The sequence below is a fragment of the Sphaeramia orbicularis genome, chromosome 7 (genome assembly GCF_902148855.1).
Source record: "Sphaeramia orbicularis chromosome 7, fSphaOr1.1, whole genome shotgun sequence".
NCBI classification, from domain to species: Eukaryota; Metazoa; Chordata; class Actinopteri; order Kurtiformes; family Apogonidae; genus Sphaeramia; species Sphaeramia orbicularis.
The window spans coordinates 30,219,809-30,237,116 of record NC_043963.1 but is presented as its reverse complement, the minus strand read 5'-3'; the positions used below and the strand labels follow the sequence as shown (position 1 = coordinate 30,237,116).

General features: G+C 35.6%; 1 protein-coding gene across 1 annotated transcript; it reads left to right on the top strand.

Moving 5' to 3' along the window:
* Window positions 1-12,937: 12,937 nt before the first annotated feature.
* Window positions 12,938-15,611, top strand: LOC115422457 (probable G-protein coupled receptor 139). The gene is made up of 2 exons (XM_030138812.1): window positions 12,938-13,016; window positions 14,716-15,611. Exons 1-2 carry the CDS (start codon window positions 12,938-12,940, stop codon window positions 15,609-15,611), a joined length of 975 nt encoding a protein of 324 aa, XP_029994672.1.
* The last annotated feature ends 1,697 nt before the right edge of the window (window positions 15,612-17,308 follow it).

Genomic DNA, 17,308 nt, shown 5'->3' with positions numbered 1-17,308 from the left:
CAGCGTCAGGTGATCAGCGGTACAACGTTGAAGTTAAAGGAGCTCTACTAATCCACACCATATGCCCAGTAGTAGAGATATCATGGCCAAAAGCACAACTAGCATTTTAGTGTTTTTCTTTCAAGCCATTAATATTTGCTCTCTTGATGTTATGTCACAGTGTTGGATGATGCCAGTGTTTTGGCAGATGTTCACATATACTTTATCCTATCATAAAAACCAGAGACAGATTTGGCCATGTTACTCAGATGTTTACCACACAATTATGATTTATTAGAATAAAGAGTTTAAGGTACATGAGAAGAATGTCTTAGTATCTGCATGACAGGAAGATGATTTTTGCAGCAAGATTTGCAAAAAGAGAGAGAGAGAGAGAGAGAGAGAGAGAGAAACCCTCTGAATTCTGTCAGTGGATGTAAGAAGAAATAGGGTCACAGAGGGTCAAAAGATAGACAGACACAATTCATGAGGATATTGCATTTTAGACTTTTGGTTATTGGACCATTATTGGATAGTGAGTAGCACAGAGTCAAACAGGAAATAAGAGTAGAGGAAGAGGACATGCAACAGATGTCCCCAGCAGCAGCTGAACTGGAGACTTTAATAGACTTATATATATATATATATATATATATATATATATATATATATATATATATATATATATACATATATATATGTATATGCAGTCAAATGTAGAGCATTTACACTGAAAAACAGTGTTTAGTTGACAGATGAGAGTCAACTACAATTAAAACTAAATCATTACGTTACAGACAATGACACAGTAGAGCTGAGAATTATTAATTCATGTTATGATTTACTGATGTTTCCCTCTTGAAAGAAATATGCAGAAAATAATTCATGCAAGCCACTTTCACCCACTGTAGTTTGCCTCAGTCGCTGTTATCACATGAAGTGCTGCAGTGTGTTCTATAAGCTGCATGTACTGGATGTAAAGAGGTGCGTGTGGCTCAGCTCACCGTTTCCCTGCTCTGCCAGCGACAGCGGACAGTTTGCTGGACTTTGATTGGCAGAGGGCCTGAGAGCCATCTTCATCTGGGCCAAGCGGCTTTAGCTCTTAACCCTCGGGCACCTCCTCCCTGTCTGCCTTGCCGCTGCTGCAGCCACACAGGGATACTACTATTTACAAGCTCATTCACACTTACATACAACATGTGCAAATACATACAACATGAATGCAGTCACCTACAGACACAATGCAACACCTATAAATACACAAGCTCAAACACAGACTAAAATCACAGCAGAATGAAGTTTATGTTGCCCTAATCCTGCAGATTAAGGCCATGAAGCGCTGGGTTGAAATCCACTTTTTCTTTTTCCTGATCAAACACAGGGCCTGTTCTGTTGCTGTCAGTTTTTTTTTTTTATTCAAGTCCAACTGCAGCCAAGCCTTGAGCTGACATCTCACCTGTCTCATACCTGTTTTAGAGGTTTTCTACCATCTCTGAAAACAGAAAATAAACAGATCTGAACCGTCTTTGCACAGATGGACTATGACAGGTTGTCTAAAATAGAAATATATCAAAGCAAACTCAAATGTAAAACGTAAAGATGGATTTATCGGTAGGAAATATTAAGACATTCTTCACTCTATTCTGGTTTTAATTTACTGTTACTAAATGATACACAAATTCTCAGTTTCACAGTTTACACAATTTGTTACAGTGTACATGAAGCATGAACTTGTCAAATAATAAGGGATTTTGGCTTTTTAAAGTGTTTACTTACTGCACATCACTGTAAAATATTTCTAATAAGTGAAGATCAAGTTGATTGGTGTCCATGGTGATGAGTTAAAAATACCCAATATTTCATATTAAAATACAGTATACAGTATGTGATGATAGCATGTCCTAGGTTTATACAGTGGTGAGAAAGCAGCTCCTCTGTTTAAGGTCTGTAAATCATTCTGTATTATTGTGTCATTTGTCATTTCAGCACCACCACATGTGACCTACTTAAATCTGTGCAAACCACACAGGAGGTGCTGGTCCTCAAGTTGACAGAGTGCAACATGCAAAATTCTTTCAAAACCTTCAGGGGCAGCCTATTGGCAACGCTGTCCTGGGAAGTTTAGGATTTACGACTGATAGGGGACTCAGGATGCAGAGGGGAGGGAGAGACAGAGCTGTTCTGAATTGCATAGCTGGTCTCTGAGAGGGCATTTAAAGACAGAAATGATCTGTGCTCCAGCTCCCCAAACCATCTGTCTGTCACCGCCAACAGAGACAGATACAGTACATAGAGCAAACACCTGCCAACCGCCTAATGAACCCTCCCCCAACTGCTACAAGCACCTCAGCAGAGGACTCAATATATTATTTTGGACTATTGAAGTGTCTGTATTATAGCCTTGTTCCTTACTGGGGTTAAACCAGCGGTTCTCAATCTTTTTCTGTTGGACCTCCCTTTGGAGGACAAAAAATCTCCAGGCCCCCCTCAACCCCAACCACATTGTAACAGTGGTGCAATTACAGCTGTTATTGAAAGAAACATCAATATTATAATGATACTTTTTCCATTTCCTTGAATAATTTGTTGTGCAAATTAAAAATAACTTAGATTTTTACTTGAACAATACAAATAAACTCAACTAGACTGCTCCCTGAGAAAATATTTTATCAAATAAAAATAGGAAATGTACAATTATCTTACAACTATGACAATAAAGTTACTGTTTTTAGAACAACAAACAACATTTGGTAACAAAGATGAACATTTCAGCAATATCAGTGGCTGCAATGAGCCTGTTTCCATTGCACATTTCCGAACATTAAAGTGCAAACTGTACAAACTGTGCAAAAACAGAAACATTGCACAGTTTTCTTTTCCAGTCCAATCCTTGTCCATTCTCCAAACCTAAACTCTTTGTCTGGTCTAGTTACAGATCACCATAGCAGTAGATTTGTTTGTTGTACGTCCCTAAAATGAGTCCAGGGTGCTCCGACACTACAACATTAGTTCCACCTGCTACATGTTCTAACCTGAAGAAAAAAAAAAAAAAAAACACCCAGGAGTGATCTCATGCCCCCCTATATTTATGGTTAATTCTTGTACACTTTGAGTATAAAGCTGAATGAAACAAATGAAAATGTAAGAAAAAAATCTAAGAAAAATAAAATGAGAAAAACAAGAAACTCTATAAATTTGATATACATACAGACACAGGTATCAATTTCTATACAATAATAGCACAATTTTTCAACAAAAAAACCTCTTATACCAAAGTGAAAACAAATTTCTACAAGGTAATTCTAATTAACGAATAATATTAATAATATATTATAATATTTTGCTATTGCTGCTGCTGCTGATACATGTACCATCACTTTAATTGTACTGTTGCTACATACTGTGTAATTTTGTACATATTAAGAATTTATTTTATTATCATTTTTTGCATATTTTATGGTAGTTTTTATTCTGCCCTACTTACCTTTTATATATTCTATTTTCTATTTTATTATTTATCTTTCTTCTGCTACAAAAGTTAGGCCTGGGTAACTATATTTCATTCTATCGTGTACCATCAAGTGAATGACAATAAACCTGTGTCTGAGTCTGATATATAATGTAAAATGGGACTTCCATCAATTCCAGAAATCCATTCATTAAAGAAATGAAAGAGGAAAACATCCAAAAGGGTATTTTTATAGTTACTGTATAACGATGCTGACAGAATAAAGTTAACTTTCCAACTTTCCAATTTTAATTTTACATCTAACTTTTATTAAATGATTTGTCGCAGTCTCTCTCTCTCTCTCTCTTATCCTGGTCAGTGAAAAGCAAGTATTTCATTCTTTTAATTTACTGACCATGTAGATCATGCAACAAATCATAAGAAAAAACTGTCTGAATGTCCAAATGGGTCATATCTGAAGCCAGCTACAAACTGAGAAACTGAAATTTACCTGAATTATTTAAATCTATAGATAGGATTCGTGGTTCAAAAATATTTATATATAAACATTGTATTTAACACATTCACATGACAACAATGAGAGAAAACTTATTAAGACATACTGATAATGCCACTCATTGTGTGTCATTGCTGTCATTTCACCATACTGAATATTAAATTGTAACATGTTTAAGTAGAATGGTTGTAAATAAACAAAGGATGGCAGGGGTATAGAATTAAAAGAGTTAATAGGAGTTAATGGCAAATACAAAGAGTCTTAGATGCTGAAACAACTGAGAGGTAATTCATTTTACATTTGCACCCTTACTGTATTCATAACCCCAGTCATGATGCATTGACAGAAACAAACTCCAGGCAAAGTTCGTTTCAGAATTCTGAAACTACAGCCAAGCCAAGCTGCAGTACTCTGACTATCTGATATCTTGTGGGCCAGATATTGAAAAATTTAAATGTTCTATAATCTAATATGTACTTATAGCTCTTGGACAGTGTTTTTAAGGTTTTGGCCCCTGACTGACCTCACTTTGTTCACTTGTTTTTGAAACCTGACATTATCTGCACGAGGCTGTTCAATAACCCTGAGGTCAATGTACTGAACATATGGATTTGACATCTAATAATAATGGGTTGGCTGTTAAAAAAAAAAAAAAAAAATAGTGGTTCAGGTGATGAAGGTTTGGTGTCTCTAAGGTTTGGGGTGAAGTATTAGAAAGTCATGGGAATGAAATGCAGAAATCAGTGCTTGAAATGAGCACAGATCTTCTTTCAATCCTTCTGACAGTCCTTAAACAATGTAGTTAATAAAAACTTAATTCACTGCATTATAATTGCTTCAGAATTGCACAATTATTAAGCCATCAAACACATGTTAAACAAATCCACAAGAGTTCAGCTTGACAGGAGGTTGAGGCAAAGCTGATAAATTGGGCAACATCTGGAAGGCATTGGTACATTTTGACATTTTCCAGAGAACCAGATGCGTATTTAGAGGCTACTTAGTGCTTACTGTTAAATAACTTGTTACAGCTGAAACAGTATCAACCACTGCAGTACTTACTGATGGAAGGATCTGAACTATTTGCTTAGTTAAATCCAGGGAATGTTTATTTAACTAACTGCAGTAAGTAGCCTCTCAGTTCTTTAATATCAAAAAGATTGGACAGTACCAGGATTGATCAGGATCATCAGACTTGTGACAAACTAGTTCAGGGAAATTGAGACATCATTTCCTCACATGGATTTGCCTCCATAAAGTACAGACTTTAACTATCTCTGCCAAGGAGGTTATGTTTTCATCAGGGTTTGTCTGTCTGTTGTTGTTTTTTTTTTGTTTGTTTGTCTGTTAGCAATATAACCCAAAACTTATGGAAGGATTTTGATGAAATTTTCAGGAAATGTTGATACTGGCACAAGGAACAAAAGGTTAAATGTTGGTGGTGATTTTTTTTTTGGGGGGGGGTGGGGGGGGGGGGTCTGCCTTGGCAGAGGTCTGCGCTCTCCAAGTGCTTTTCTAGGCTTTTCTAGTTTGGGATGTGATGAAGACTTGGTGTGGCGGTCTGATTCTCCATCATCAGTAATCAAAAATTAATGCAACTATGGAAGGAAAAAATATTATGAACCTTTTTGTAACACTACATAAGCATTATGTGTCAAAAAAATGTCACAGTGAATGTGTCCTGTAATCAAAACCAAAGGTGGTGCAGTGAAATATTGCATGTGCTTTTTTTTGCCAGGCATACAGACTGTAATACTCCTACTGCATGTCACACTTGATTTCACATAACTGTGATACTTTATATCTTTGTCCTTAAATGATCTCCATATATCAGGTGCATTAATCCCACAAGATCTGAATTGATCTGCCTCTGTCGTAAATTTATTTTTATTTTGGTCTATAATCAAAGTGGCTAAGCAGTTTTTGCCTGGAAAAATGTCAAATGGTGTAATCCTTTTCAGCAGTTCAATCCTCTCAGTATGATGACGTCTCTGCTCTGACAGATCACTGACTCCTGAGTTTAACCATCATATCCTGAAACCCAGAAAATGCTGGATGTATTAAATTCAGTTAAATGAATAATGTAGAAATTGTTAGTTCACTTTTAGACACAGGATTCACCTTTTTTTTTGCACATACTTGTATTTTATGACTGAGAGATGACCATATAATCCTGCTGTATGCTATTTATTTATAGGCTATCCTGGTATAAAACAAAAATGCTACTAAATTGTAAGAAAATGCAGTATCATAATCATGTAGCAGGACTATCTTTTTTTTTTTTTTCAACTTTATTTATAGAACTTTTCAACATTTATAGAACTTTTCAACATTTAACAAATATAATACTTCAAGTAATGTGTTCATAATACAAAGATTGACACCACATATGATAAACAACCCCACCCCCCCAAAAAAAACCCCAAAAAAAACAAAACAAAACAAAACAAAACAAAAAGCACACAAGACAATCAAGACAGTCCATTCTGGTACATTTATGGAAATAAATAAATAAACAGGTCAATCTATAGAAGAGGATTAGGGCCACTGAAAAAAAAGGTCCAATATATATATATTTTTTAATTATTATTATTCAGAGAAAAAAGTCAGAATTCTGAGAAGGAAGTCAGAAATTCTGAGATTAAAGTCAGACTTCTGAGAAAAAAAGTCGGAGTTCAGACTTTTTTCTCAGAATAATAATAATTAAAAATATATATATATACTGGACCATTTTATTTTTTTAATGGCCCTAATCCTCTTCTGTATCAATCACAATGTAAACAACTGAAATGTATTTACACTTCCAGGCCATGTAACATATTCACATAGTGGAAAAAAAAGATTTTGTTAAATTTGTTGACAGAGTTATTTAAGGTGCACCTAATTTTTTCTAACTTTATATTAAGCATGATGTCTCTGATCCATTGATTGTGTGTTGAAGGTGATGAGTCCTTCCATTTAGTAGGACTATCTTCAGGCTCAAAGTTCTATTGGTAATCCCTGTGATGACCAAAACATGTTGCTTCAGGGCTGCATTTCTTCACTGCTCATCCTGATTAGTGTTTCATTGCATTGTTTGAATTTCGTAAACTGTAACCCTGTTACAGTGACTTGTCAAGGCTGTAATTGTTGTGCTGGTTGGTCACCAACAGATGGCGACACAGACTGTTGTCCATTAGTTTCCAGTCTAATGGTTGTTGATAACTTTGATCTTTTTTATCAGTGTCATTCAGTGCTGACTCCATGAACACAATAGAAAATGGAACAGCCTCAGGTCATGTATAAAGAAACATGTTTACTGTCTCATACGTTTTTGTTTTTTGGCAGAGGAAGCCTCCCTTAACATCTTATGGCTTTACATGCAGTCAGAGAGGAGTTTCATCTATATTATCAAAGCAGCAATGATCTCTCTCTCTCTTTTAATCTCTGTAACCTATAGTTTCATCAACAAAATGAAATCATACTTAAAGTGAAATCACTAACATAGATTCATGACTAACATCAGAAGCTCAAATCCCTTAAGGTGGTTTATCAAATGCTGTATTAACATGTTACCGATGATGACATACTAAAAACAGATGAACCAGATTAATATTTTCTACATCCAACTCATTTTGTCCTTGTCATCCTCTAACTGTAAATTGGAGTGGCAATGATGCACAACGACCTCGGTGACCCTGTAAGCACGGCCTTACACAGGTTATGCAATGCACATGTCTGTTATCTAAATTGAAAGTGATGCAAGTGATATTATTATTTAACAAAAAGATAATCTGACATGTATCACTCATAATATTGAAAAATGACAGCGATTTAAAAAAAAAAAAAAAAAAAAAAAATGGAAGTAAGACAAATATCAAAAAAGACACAAGAAGTTAATATGGAATGGACCTGCAGACTGTAGCCTGACAGGAAGTGAAATAGAGATAATCTACATCCAACAGGGCGGTAAATGCCAAATACAGATTTCAGAAATGTTTAAAAACATCTTTCTTAATGACTGGCTTACAGCCTTATGTAACCCCTGCACTACACAGTAATCACAGTCATATTTTTGTGCAGCATTGTTGGCACTGCATCAGTGAATTCAGTATGTCCTCAGTGGGCGGCTGTGGGGTGGAGCAGGGACCCCTGCTGCTCACTGAGCTAAGTAGAGCCAGAACGCCGTGGGCAGCCTGGGAAGCAGCCAGTATGTGTGAATTATTAGATGACCCTTCTTGCAGCCAGAAACATAAATCCTCTCCAGATGAGTCCTCACACTCTTTAGAATCTAGATCACATAAGTCTCGTTTCCCTGGCAACAAGGGCACCTCATCCAGGATAGCATCTAACACACGTGTGAGAAGGTGTTGTTATTCTGATCCTTTAATTGTTCACATTTTTGTCTTATCAGTCAAACACATACCTGATCTGTGAGTGTCTTGACATCTTGAACACAAACATAAAGTTTAATCCTGGTACAGGTGCTGATGTGGATCAGGGCTCAGATGTGGGAGCTGGTTCAGGCAGACAGTTCAAAGGGCTTAATTTAGTGTTCTGGAAGTCATCAAAATGACTGGACTTAAAAACAAATTAATACCCTCCATATGCTGTTTGTTTCAGCTTCAGGCTGACAATGCTGTCAGACATGCAGCGTTTTAAGCCAATGAGCCACCGGATACTGGAGCATATTTCATCTGTATTTCATGTGGCGTCTCCAGCATCACAACAGGGGGTGCACATGGAGATACAGCGTTGACTGCACGCATACACAGAGCTCCTTTTCCTGAGATTAATAACTTCTAAAGTGCTCTGAAAGGTGATTGTATCAGTTTTATATCAAATTTCCATGTGGATATGTGTGATTTATTAAAGTATTTGGTTGTCCAAGACAGTTCTTACACTCAAAATGCAGATATTTTTAATACACTCATGTATATGTTCAGATATGACCATTTTTAAAACTGAAGTCTGTTTAAAGCATTCTCCAGCATCCACTTTCAATAAGATCTACTCCTCATTTGATACCTCACAACAGCCACGTGGCATAATATAAGATCTATTTGTCATGGTGTATATTCGGAAAGTTTTCCTATCACCAGCCTAAAAAGATGGAAGTAGATTTATAAGACTTGACAGTGACAAATTTAATGATTACATAAAGAAAACTACCACTGTGCTGAATTGGTCTAACCCTTAAACAACAAAAATGGAAATATGATATGAAAATGAATCAGTCCTTTGATTAGGTTACACTGACTAGCTGGAAATATGAGAATGAGTAATTTTTTGGCCGGCTGTTTTATTTTTAGACAAATACAATTTTCATTAAACAATATTCCTGTTTACATGCATACAAGGGCACCATGTAATCAAAATCACATTTTCTAATAAACATGTTGATCAAAATAACTTGATCGTGAGTACTGAAAAGGAAAATAAGTACAAAGACGGGGATTTGGTGGAGCTCAAAAGGCTCAGAGTACACAGACTCATAACAACAAAATGTGATCCATGAAATCCCAGATTAGAAACCTGTGACAGTTGGCAATACTGTGTTGAGATCCTGGAAACATAAGAGACAATCTAACTGGAAAAAGCTCTTAAAGTCTTGTAATGGAAAGACTCAGAAAGTCAGGAAGTCAGCCAGGCCTCAGAGTCGCCCATTCGATGATCTCCAAACCAAAGTGGTCTGCATTAATGCACCAACCCTTTCTGCTGCCCTGGCTCCAAGACACAAACTGTGGTTTTCACATTTTTGGATTGCATCTAATCTAGTGAAGGACCCTAATGGACGTTATCAGTTGAATCATTGTAGTAGACACGCATGACCACCAAGCCTACTATTTGCTCTCCCGGAGCCCTTTCCTGATTTCCAGGAATCGTCTTATCTGAGTTAACCCATAAAGACCCAGTGTTACTTTTGTACCAGTTTCCAAATCTAATTTTCTGTGCTTTTAACCTTTCTTTAGGGATTTATTACCATTTATTGAAATATTATGCATTCCAAAGTGAAAATTACCCATTTTCCTATATTTAATTCACTAATCATGTAGATGTTCATAAAAGCTCAACATTAAATTTGAGGATTATTATATCCTCCTGAGACCCAGGAAAGGAAAACTTTAGGCTTTTTTTTTTTTTTTTACATTAAATAATTGTCTTGATTAGAAATAACATGATGCAACTGTTTTTTTCAGATAGATTTTTCATTATTTTTTATGAAATGTTCTTTGCAGTGTACAGTGTCTTTTTCTTTGTTTTTCCGTTTGTTTGTTTTTTTTTTTTTTTCATAAATAAAGCTATGAAACACCCCATCCCCTACAGAGGACAAAAATGCATTGCTGGGTCTCAGGAGGATATCAGAAAAAGAGAAAGCTGAAGAAAGTGATTTTTTACTGCAAAATATATCATCAACTGAACATAAACCAAGTGTCTATCCTCTGTCACTTATCAAACTGTATGGGTTTTACAGGTGAATCAATGCCGTAGAAGATGATGATGTTTCCATGTTCACTATGGAGCCTCTGAACGTCCAAATGGGTCATGTCTAATGACTGTGAAAAGAGGACAAACTGCATTTTACACAAATTATGTACATGTACTGATAGGCTTAGTGGATCAATAAGTATTAAACACTTTCGATCAGCAGATGGTTTTGGTTGCCAGTGGCTGTTTGGGTCTTTATGGGTTAAACTTTAGAAATTGGTGAGCATATGCCATCCATTATCTATATCATTCTTAGATTAAGTTAAAGAAAGCCATTTATTATAGTGTCCTGCCTTCAGCATTAAGGAAATAAATGGCATCTGATAAACAATTTGACAATGGATATCAGGGAAATTAGTGAAAATGTACAGGAATGGACTCCAGTGTTTATCATTATCCAGACTGTAACCTTGTGATATTCAGTATCTACAGTTAAATTAGTCACTGGTGCAACTTTAAATAGAAGTGAATGAATTGTTTTGTGCTGATATGGATCGGTCAAACCTCTCAATGGGAAAACAACTCTCTTCCTCTGCAATTTGTCCCCATTTTGTTCAACACTATCATAGTATACTTAGTTTTAACATATCTAACTTATAACTTAACGATTTATAATAATCGCTAATGTTTTAAATACATAACACATTTCCGTTTTCATCTTATTTATTTATTTTACAGATTCAATTGAATTAAAGATTCACAACACAAAATTCCTTGTGATAATGTGCAGAGAATTGGACAGAAAAATGAACAGGCTTAATCACATCATTTAATCTAATTTCCTGTTTTGAGTTTTCCATTTTAGTGTTTAATTTCAGTTTTGTTTGTTAGTTTTTTGAGGGCATACAGTTACTGGTTTTAGTTTAGTTATATTTTGAGGAAATGATTTTTAAAAATTTGTGGAAAACAATTATGTTCTGTTATGAAGCTACGACTATAGATTCAAGATTTGAAGAGCTTTTACTGTTATATGCAGAGGATAAACATAGTAGTTACACTGTATAATGAAAATATTTTCTGCTTTCATTACTTCTACAGTAGAATAAAAAGGCCAAGAAAGAAAGAAAGAAAGAATATGTATAAATAGTATAGTAATAAGTATTAAAAAGACAGCTGGAAAAAACTAGGAGAAAATTTGCCAAGAATAACTTTTAAAATAATGGTTTTTAAAGCATTTTATTCTTGCATATTATGAACTAAGGAATTTTAAGGTATTTTAATTACCTCTGTAAAATAATCAAGCCAATTTAGGTTGAATAGTTGTAACACCATTGTTAACATGTGCTCTATACCCAAAGAAAATCACAATAATAATTAAAAAATAATTTGAGTAGATGAGCACAAGTAAACCATAAACATTAATTCCAAATCTCCACCCATCCCGAATAAAAATGAGCTGACTCTTAAAAAAAAATGTACCATGTTACTTCTACTACTTGATTAATTGATTATTCACATCCATCACTTTTATGACCTTGGAGTTTATGCTGTAGGCCATTGTTGCATTTGGTTTTCATGTTTTTTTTCCATTGATAGATTTAGTTTTCATATTAATATTTCACAGCTATACTAACCCACTATATTTGACATTCTAAGGACGCGCTTTTAAAGGTTTAGATGAGGGGTGTCAAACATGCAGCCCGCCAAAGGGTCCAGTTCGGCCCCTGGGATGTTTTTGCCAAGTGCAAAAATTCCAGTCTTGAATTGAATTAAGCAAAAAAAAAATGTAGTTTGAATTAAGGAAAAAATCTGGAAATAAGCCAAAAAAAGCCTTAAAAAAATTAGAATTAACAAATTGATTTTTTTAATTTGTTTCAGTGCAAAAAATAACATTGAATTATGAAAATATTTACATTTACAAACTATCCTGTAACAATAAACTGTGAATAACCTGAACAAATATGAACAACCTGAAATGTCTAAAGAAAATTAAGCACAATTTTAACATTTTTTCTGCCTGTTCCTCAGTGTTTAGTGTCTTTGTAGATTTGATCCATAATGCACATGAAGAAATGATAAGTTGAGGCATAATATTGTGGAAATTGCACTAAATTTTCTTACGTTTTTTAATTTTAATTTCAGTTTTTGGTTTTTTTTTGTTTTGTTTTTTTGGATAGTTTATAAAAGTATTTTCATGATTTAATGGGGGGGTTTTACACTAAAACAAAGACAAAAATTTGGAGTTGTCATTATTTATAGGTTATGTTATTATTTTTCTGGTCCAGCCCACTTCAGATCAAATTTAGCTGAATATGGCCTCTGAACTAAAATGAGTTTGACATCCCTGGTTTAGATGCTTTGTCAATAACTAGAATGTGCACAAGAACACTAATTTCCCTGACCAAAGGGGAAATTCGTCCAATGCACTTGCAGCCCCAGGCTGTTGACACACTGTCATGATTTGTATGTTGAGATGACATTGTGTTATGGTGATGATAATACCTGGAAATGTGCTGTATGTTAATATTGAGCCATGACAAGTCTATAAAATGTTGCTTATGATACTATCTGCAATAAAAGAGGAAATGAGCTCCCAGAGGACACACTGGATGGTCACGCTACAGGAGGTTTTCTACCCTGCTCTCGCTACCGTGGGCATCCCCTGTAAGTACATGATCCCTTTATAGGGCACTCATAGAAATACTCTGACATTCACATTTTCAACTTTAATGTGGTATTGGAGGACATAACAAGACTTTATTAATTTGTGAAATGTTTCTAAATTTATTATTGTTATATAGAAAATCAAGGTTAATGAAGTTATTGTATTTGGTTCCTTACCCATAAGTGGCACAAAACAAAAAACAAACCCACAAAGTATATATAAAAAATACAAATAAAACAGATGTAAGGTGAAAGGAACATGGATTTTAGGACATTACAACATTACGTTTATAACATAGCAACATAAGTGCTGATCCAGACACCTGTCCACATCCACATTATCCCTTTAAACATCATTCCTTACATTAGTACCATTACTTCATGGTACCTAACAAAGCAGGTACACTCACTGTTCATGCAGAGGTGGACCTTACAGACCCTGTAGACCACAGGTGTCACACATGCAGCCCAGGGGCCAAATCCGGCCTGCCAAAGGTTCCAATCTGGCCCATAGGATGAATTTGTGAAATACAAAAATTACACTGAAGATATTAACAATCAATAATGTAAAAGTAATTTTATTTCAGGTTCCATATAGACACATACAGACCAGAAAAATACTATCACAAAAACCTATAAATAATGACAACTGCAGAAGAGTTTATCCTTGTTTTAGTGTGAAAAAGTAAAATTACATGAAAACTTTACTTTAACAAATTATCCTTTTACAAAAAATGTGAATAACCTGAACAAATATGAACAGTGTGAAATATCTTGAGAAAAAAAAAGCCATTTTATCAGTATTCTACCTGTTACTAAATGTTTTGTGCATTTGTAATTGTAATGTAAGTTGTAATGCACACGTGTAAATGATAAACTGAGGCAGAATATTGTTAAAACTGCACTTGTTTTTCTTAAGACATTTCACACTGCTCACGTAATTCAGATTTTTAAGGAATCATTGTAGATATAAACATTATCATGATGTAATTTTACTTTTTTCTCTGGTATTATTTTACTGGTCTGGCCCACTTGGGTGAATGTGGCCCCTGAACTAAAATGAGTTTGACACCCCTGCTGTAGACCACACTGGACCTGAGATTGTTTCCTCACAACCGTTGCTGTCACTGTCTGCAATACAATGTATGCAGAAATTACTAAAAATAGTCACTTACCCAATAAAGGGTTAAAGCTAAAGACATTGCGCAACTGGTGTAATGACAATAAAGCCTACTAGCACGCTGACCCTTGGAAATCCACAGGTTCTAGATGTGGTAGTTTTTATGCTTTTGTGTATTCATGCATGTTGTACCGCATTTGTCCAGCAGTCACCACCAAAGCGTTGCAGGTATAGCAACATGATTGTAAGGCTATTGTATTCCAAGATTACTAATATCTCCCAAAATATTGGTCCTATCAGCTTGCAGTTTTTGTTAGTCTGTTCCTTGACTAAAAACACATAAGTATGCCAAACTGAAGCAGTTAGCTTTTTCCAAATTGTGTGTGAATCTCCAGACACACATACATGCACACACACACAGAGGCCACTTGGCTTTTATAATATAGATTCTGTTGTATACTATTGTATTGTATCGTACTGTTTTCATATTGAATCACAATTTTTATGGCATTTTGATATCTGGGAAACGATGGGAAAACTCTAAAATGCTGTGTTTGTTGTCACAAATCCCCTCTTCAGCCAATACAATCACCTTTCTGATTATCTGGAGGAGGAACTGCATGCTGTCCAGGTCCAGCACCTTCTATCTGATGGCCATCTCAGTGGCTGACAACCTAGTCCTGATCTTCATTGTGATTCTTGAGCTTTCTGTGAAGTACCACCAGCAGGACCCGTTCTGGAGTTATGATCCATGGTGTGGCCTGAGGGATGTTTTTAACTACGGAGCCTTCAATGCCTCGACGTGGCTGGTGGTTATGTTCACAGTGGAACGCTTCATTTCCATCCACACATGGAAATTGAAAACCAAAATCTGCACCCCAAGATGTGCAGCTCAGACCATAGCTGGAGTCTTCCTTATTAGTCATGTCTTTGCTATTCCACACTACTGGTCTAACGCCTCAGTCTCTGAGAACAATCAGACTAGATGTGTTTACAAACCAGAGGCCTCGTTTCAGTTCATTTACATCCTCGTGGGCTTTCAGACCCTCCTGGCGTACATACTGCCCTTCCTCATCATCCTCACACTGAATGGGTTGACTCTGCGTCTTATATCTCTCACCAACCGGGTTCACATCACCGCAGGTTTGACCTCCAGGGTTCATAAGGTCAAACCCTTGATGCGCTCCAGAAAGAGGAAATCTGTCGTGCTTCTGGTGACTGTGTCCATGACTTTTGTTCTGCTGTCTATCACCCGTGCTATAACACAGATCATCCTCCGCACCAAAGACATGTACACTATGGATCGTGACGACTACACCCAGACAATAAATACAGCAGCTGACATAGGCACTATGCTGAGTCTAAGCAACGCTGCAGCCAACATGTACCTGTACGTCTGCACACAGTCCAAATTTCGCCAAGAATTTGTTGCCTGCATTAGACAAGTGTCCCTCTGTTGCAAAAAACATCGCTAAAACATCTGCATTTTTTCCTCACTGACAAATTTATGAGGCTCACACAGGTGTACTTTCCTTCTCAATGTTGGTGGCATGTGGAAATGATCTCAAACAGGTCATAACCAGTTTGCTCTGAGCAAAACACAAGCTCTTTAATTGAAATCAGTCCATAAAACACAGTTTAATTTTCTTCATTGTTTGTGTGTTATTCTGACACAGCTTCACTCTACAGATATGCTCTGTTTGACATTGGAGGTTAAAATTCAGAATTAATTTCCTGCCTGTTGGTTGTCAGATCAAACACATGAGAGGGAATACAAGCACATGTTCAATAAGCAGCATGAGGATTACGCCCAATTTTAATGTTTATGCCATATGTTTGTTTTTTTTACAGACATATTAACATGTAGCTGATCTTTAAACCTGCAAAAATCTCAACAGTTGGTGGCAACCAAAAGTATTTCTTGATCTAAAATGTTGAATAATAATAATAATAATAATAATAATAATAATAATAATAATAATAATAATAATAATAAAATTGCATTTATAAAGCACTTTTCATTCAGTGGAATATCAAAGTGCTACAGAGAAGAGACAGTCCAATAAAAAATAAAATACTTTATCAAGAATAAAAGACTAAGCAAACAAAACAAAGCATCATGATGGTCCATAAAAAGCCTATCTAAACAGGAATGTCATGAAACAGTCCAGTGACTGTGGAGCTCTGAGGTGGTCTGGGAGAGAGTTTCAGATACTTTTGAACCACTATTCCTATCAATATATTGAAATAATTGTTGTAAAATGCAGTTTCTCAGCTTTTCACGGTAATCAGATATGACCCATTATGTACATTCAGAAGCTCCTTGATAAAGGTGGAAACATCAACCGTCATTGTTACGTCTGATCCCGGACGAGCCCCCAAATTTGTTACGTCTGGCTCATAAATGTAACAAAAGAGGGGAGAAATGCTGCTTTTGCCATTTATTCACACACTGTATACAAAAGAAACAGACAAGGTAATGAATCTGAATCTAGATAGAGAACTGTGATGGAACAGTCAAATTGGAGAGGGTCCCACTGGAATGAGGTAGACGCTGATCTTTTAAGCACTGGTGAAAGCAGCAGGCCCAGATGCCTCTAATTAGTTGATAACAGATCTCGCCTCCTAATACCTGGACACAAATTTTTACACGGCATCAGACAGACTTATAGGCCGTGACAGTCATCTTCTGCAACATTGATTCTTTATGTTCAGTAAATGATATATTTTACTGAAAACAATCACTTTTTTTTTTTTTTTTTAGCTTTTTCTGTTTTGATATAATAAGCTTTGAATTTAGCCTGATCGACTTGGTTGGTAAATTATATACAGGAAAATATGCACTGAAAAATGCAAAATGGAGAATAGTGATTAATCCTTTTTTATTTGAAGGAGAGGTCTTAAAGAGTTAATGAACTAAACATTTCAATGCTTTTGTCGTCAACTCAGCTCATTTATTAAAGGATCATTGTTAGTTATTATAACAGGTTTTTAACACGAAAATTTTCATATATTCTTGTTCCTTAAAAGAACAATTACTTGACAAAACAAGTTTTATTACTAGTTAGTTCTGAAAATGTCCAACTCACCAACCACTCAATATTTTTAGAGACAAAATGTTTAGGTTTAGAAAAGAGGAGGACGACATGAGAAGAGTCTGAAGAGTTAGTGG

What these genes read in the sequence shown, in the direction of transcription:
- LOC115422457 (XM_030138812.1), top strand. Translation starts at nt 12,938, where the DNA reads ATGAGCTCCCAGAGGACACACTGGATGGTCACGCTACAGGAGGTTTTC. An exon ending in CGCTACCGTGGGCATCCCCT is followed by an intron (nt 13,017 to 14,715) that starts GTAAGTACATGA and finishes TCCCCTCTTCAG; the next exon opens with CCAATACAATCACCTTTCTG.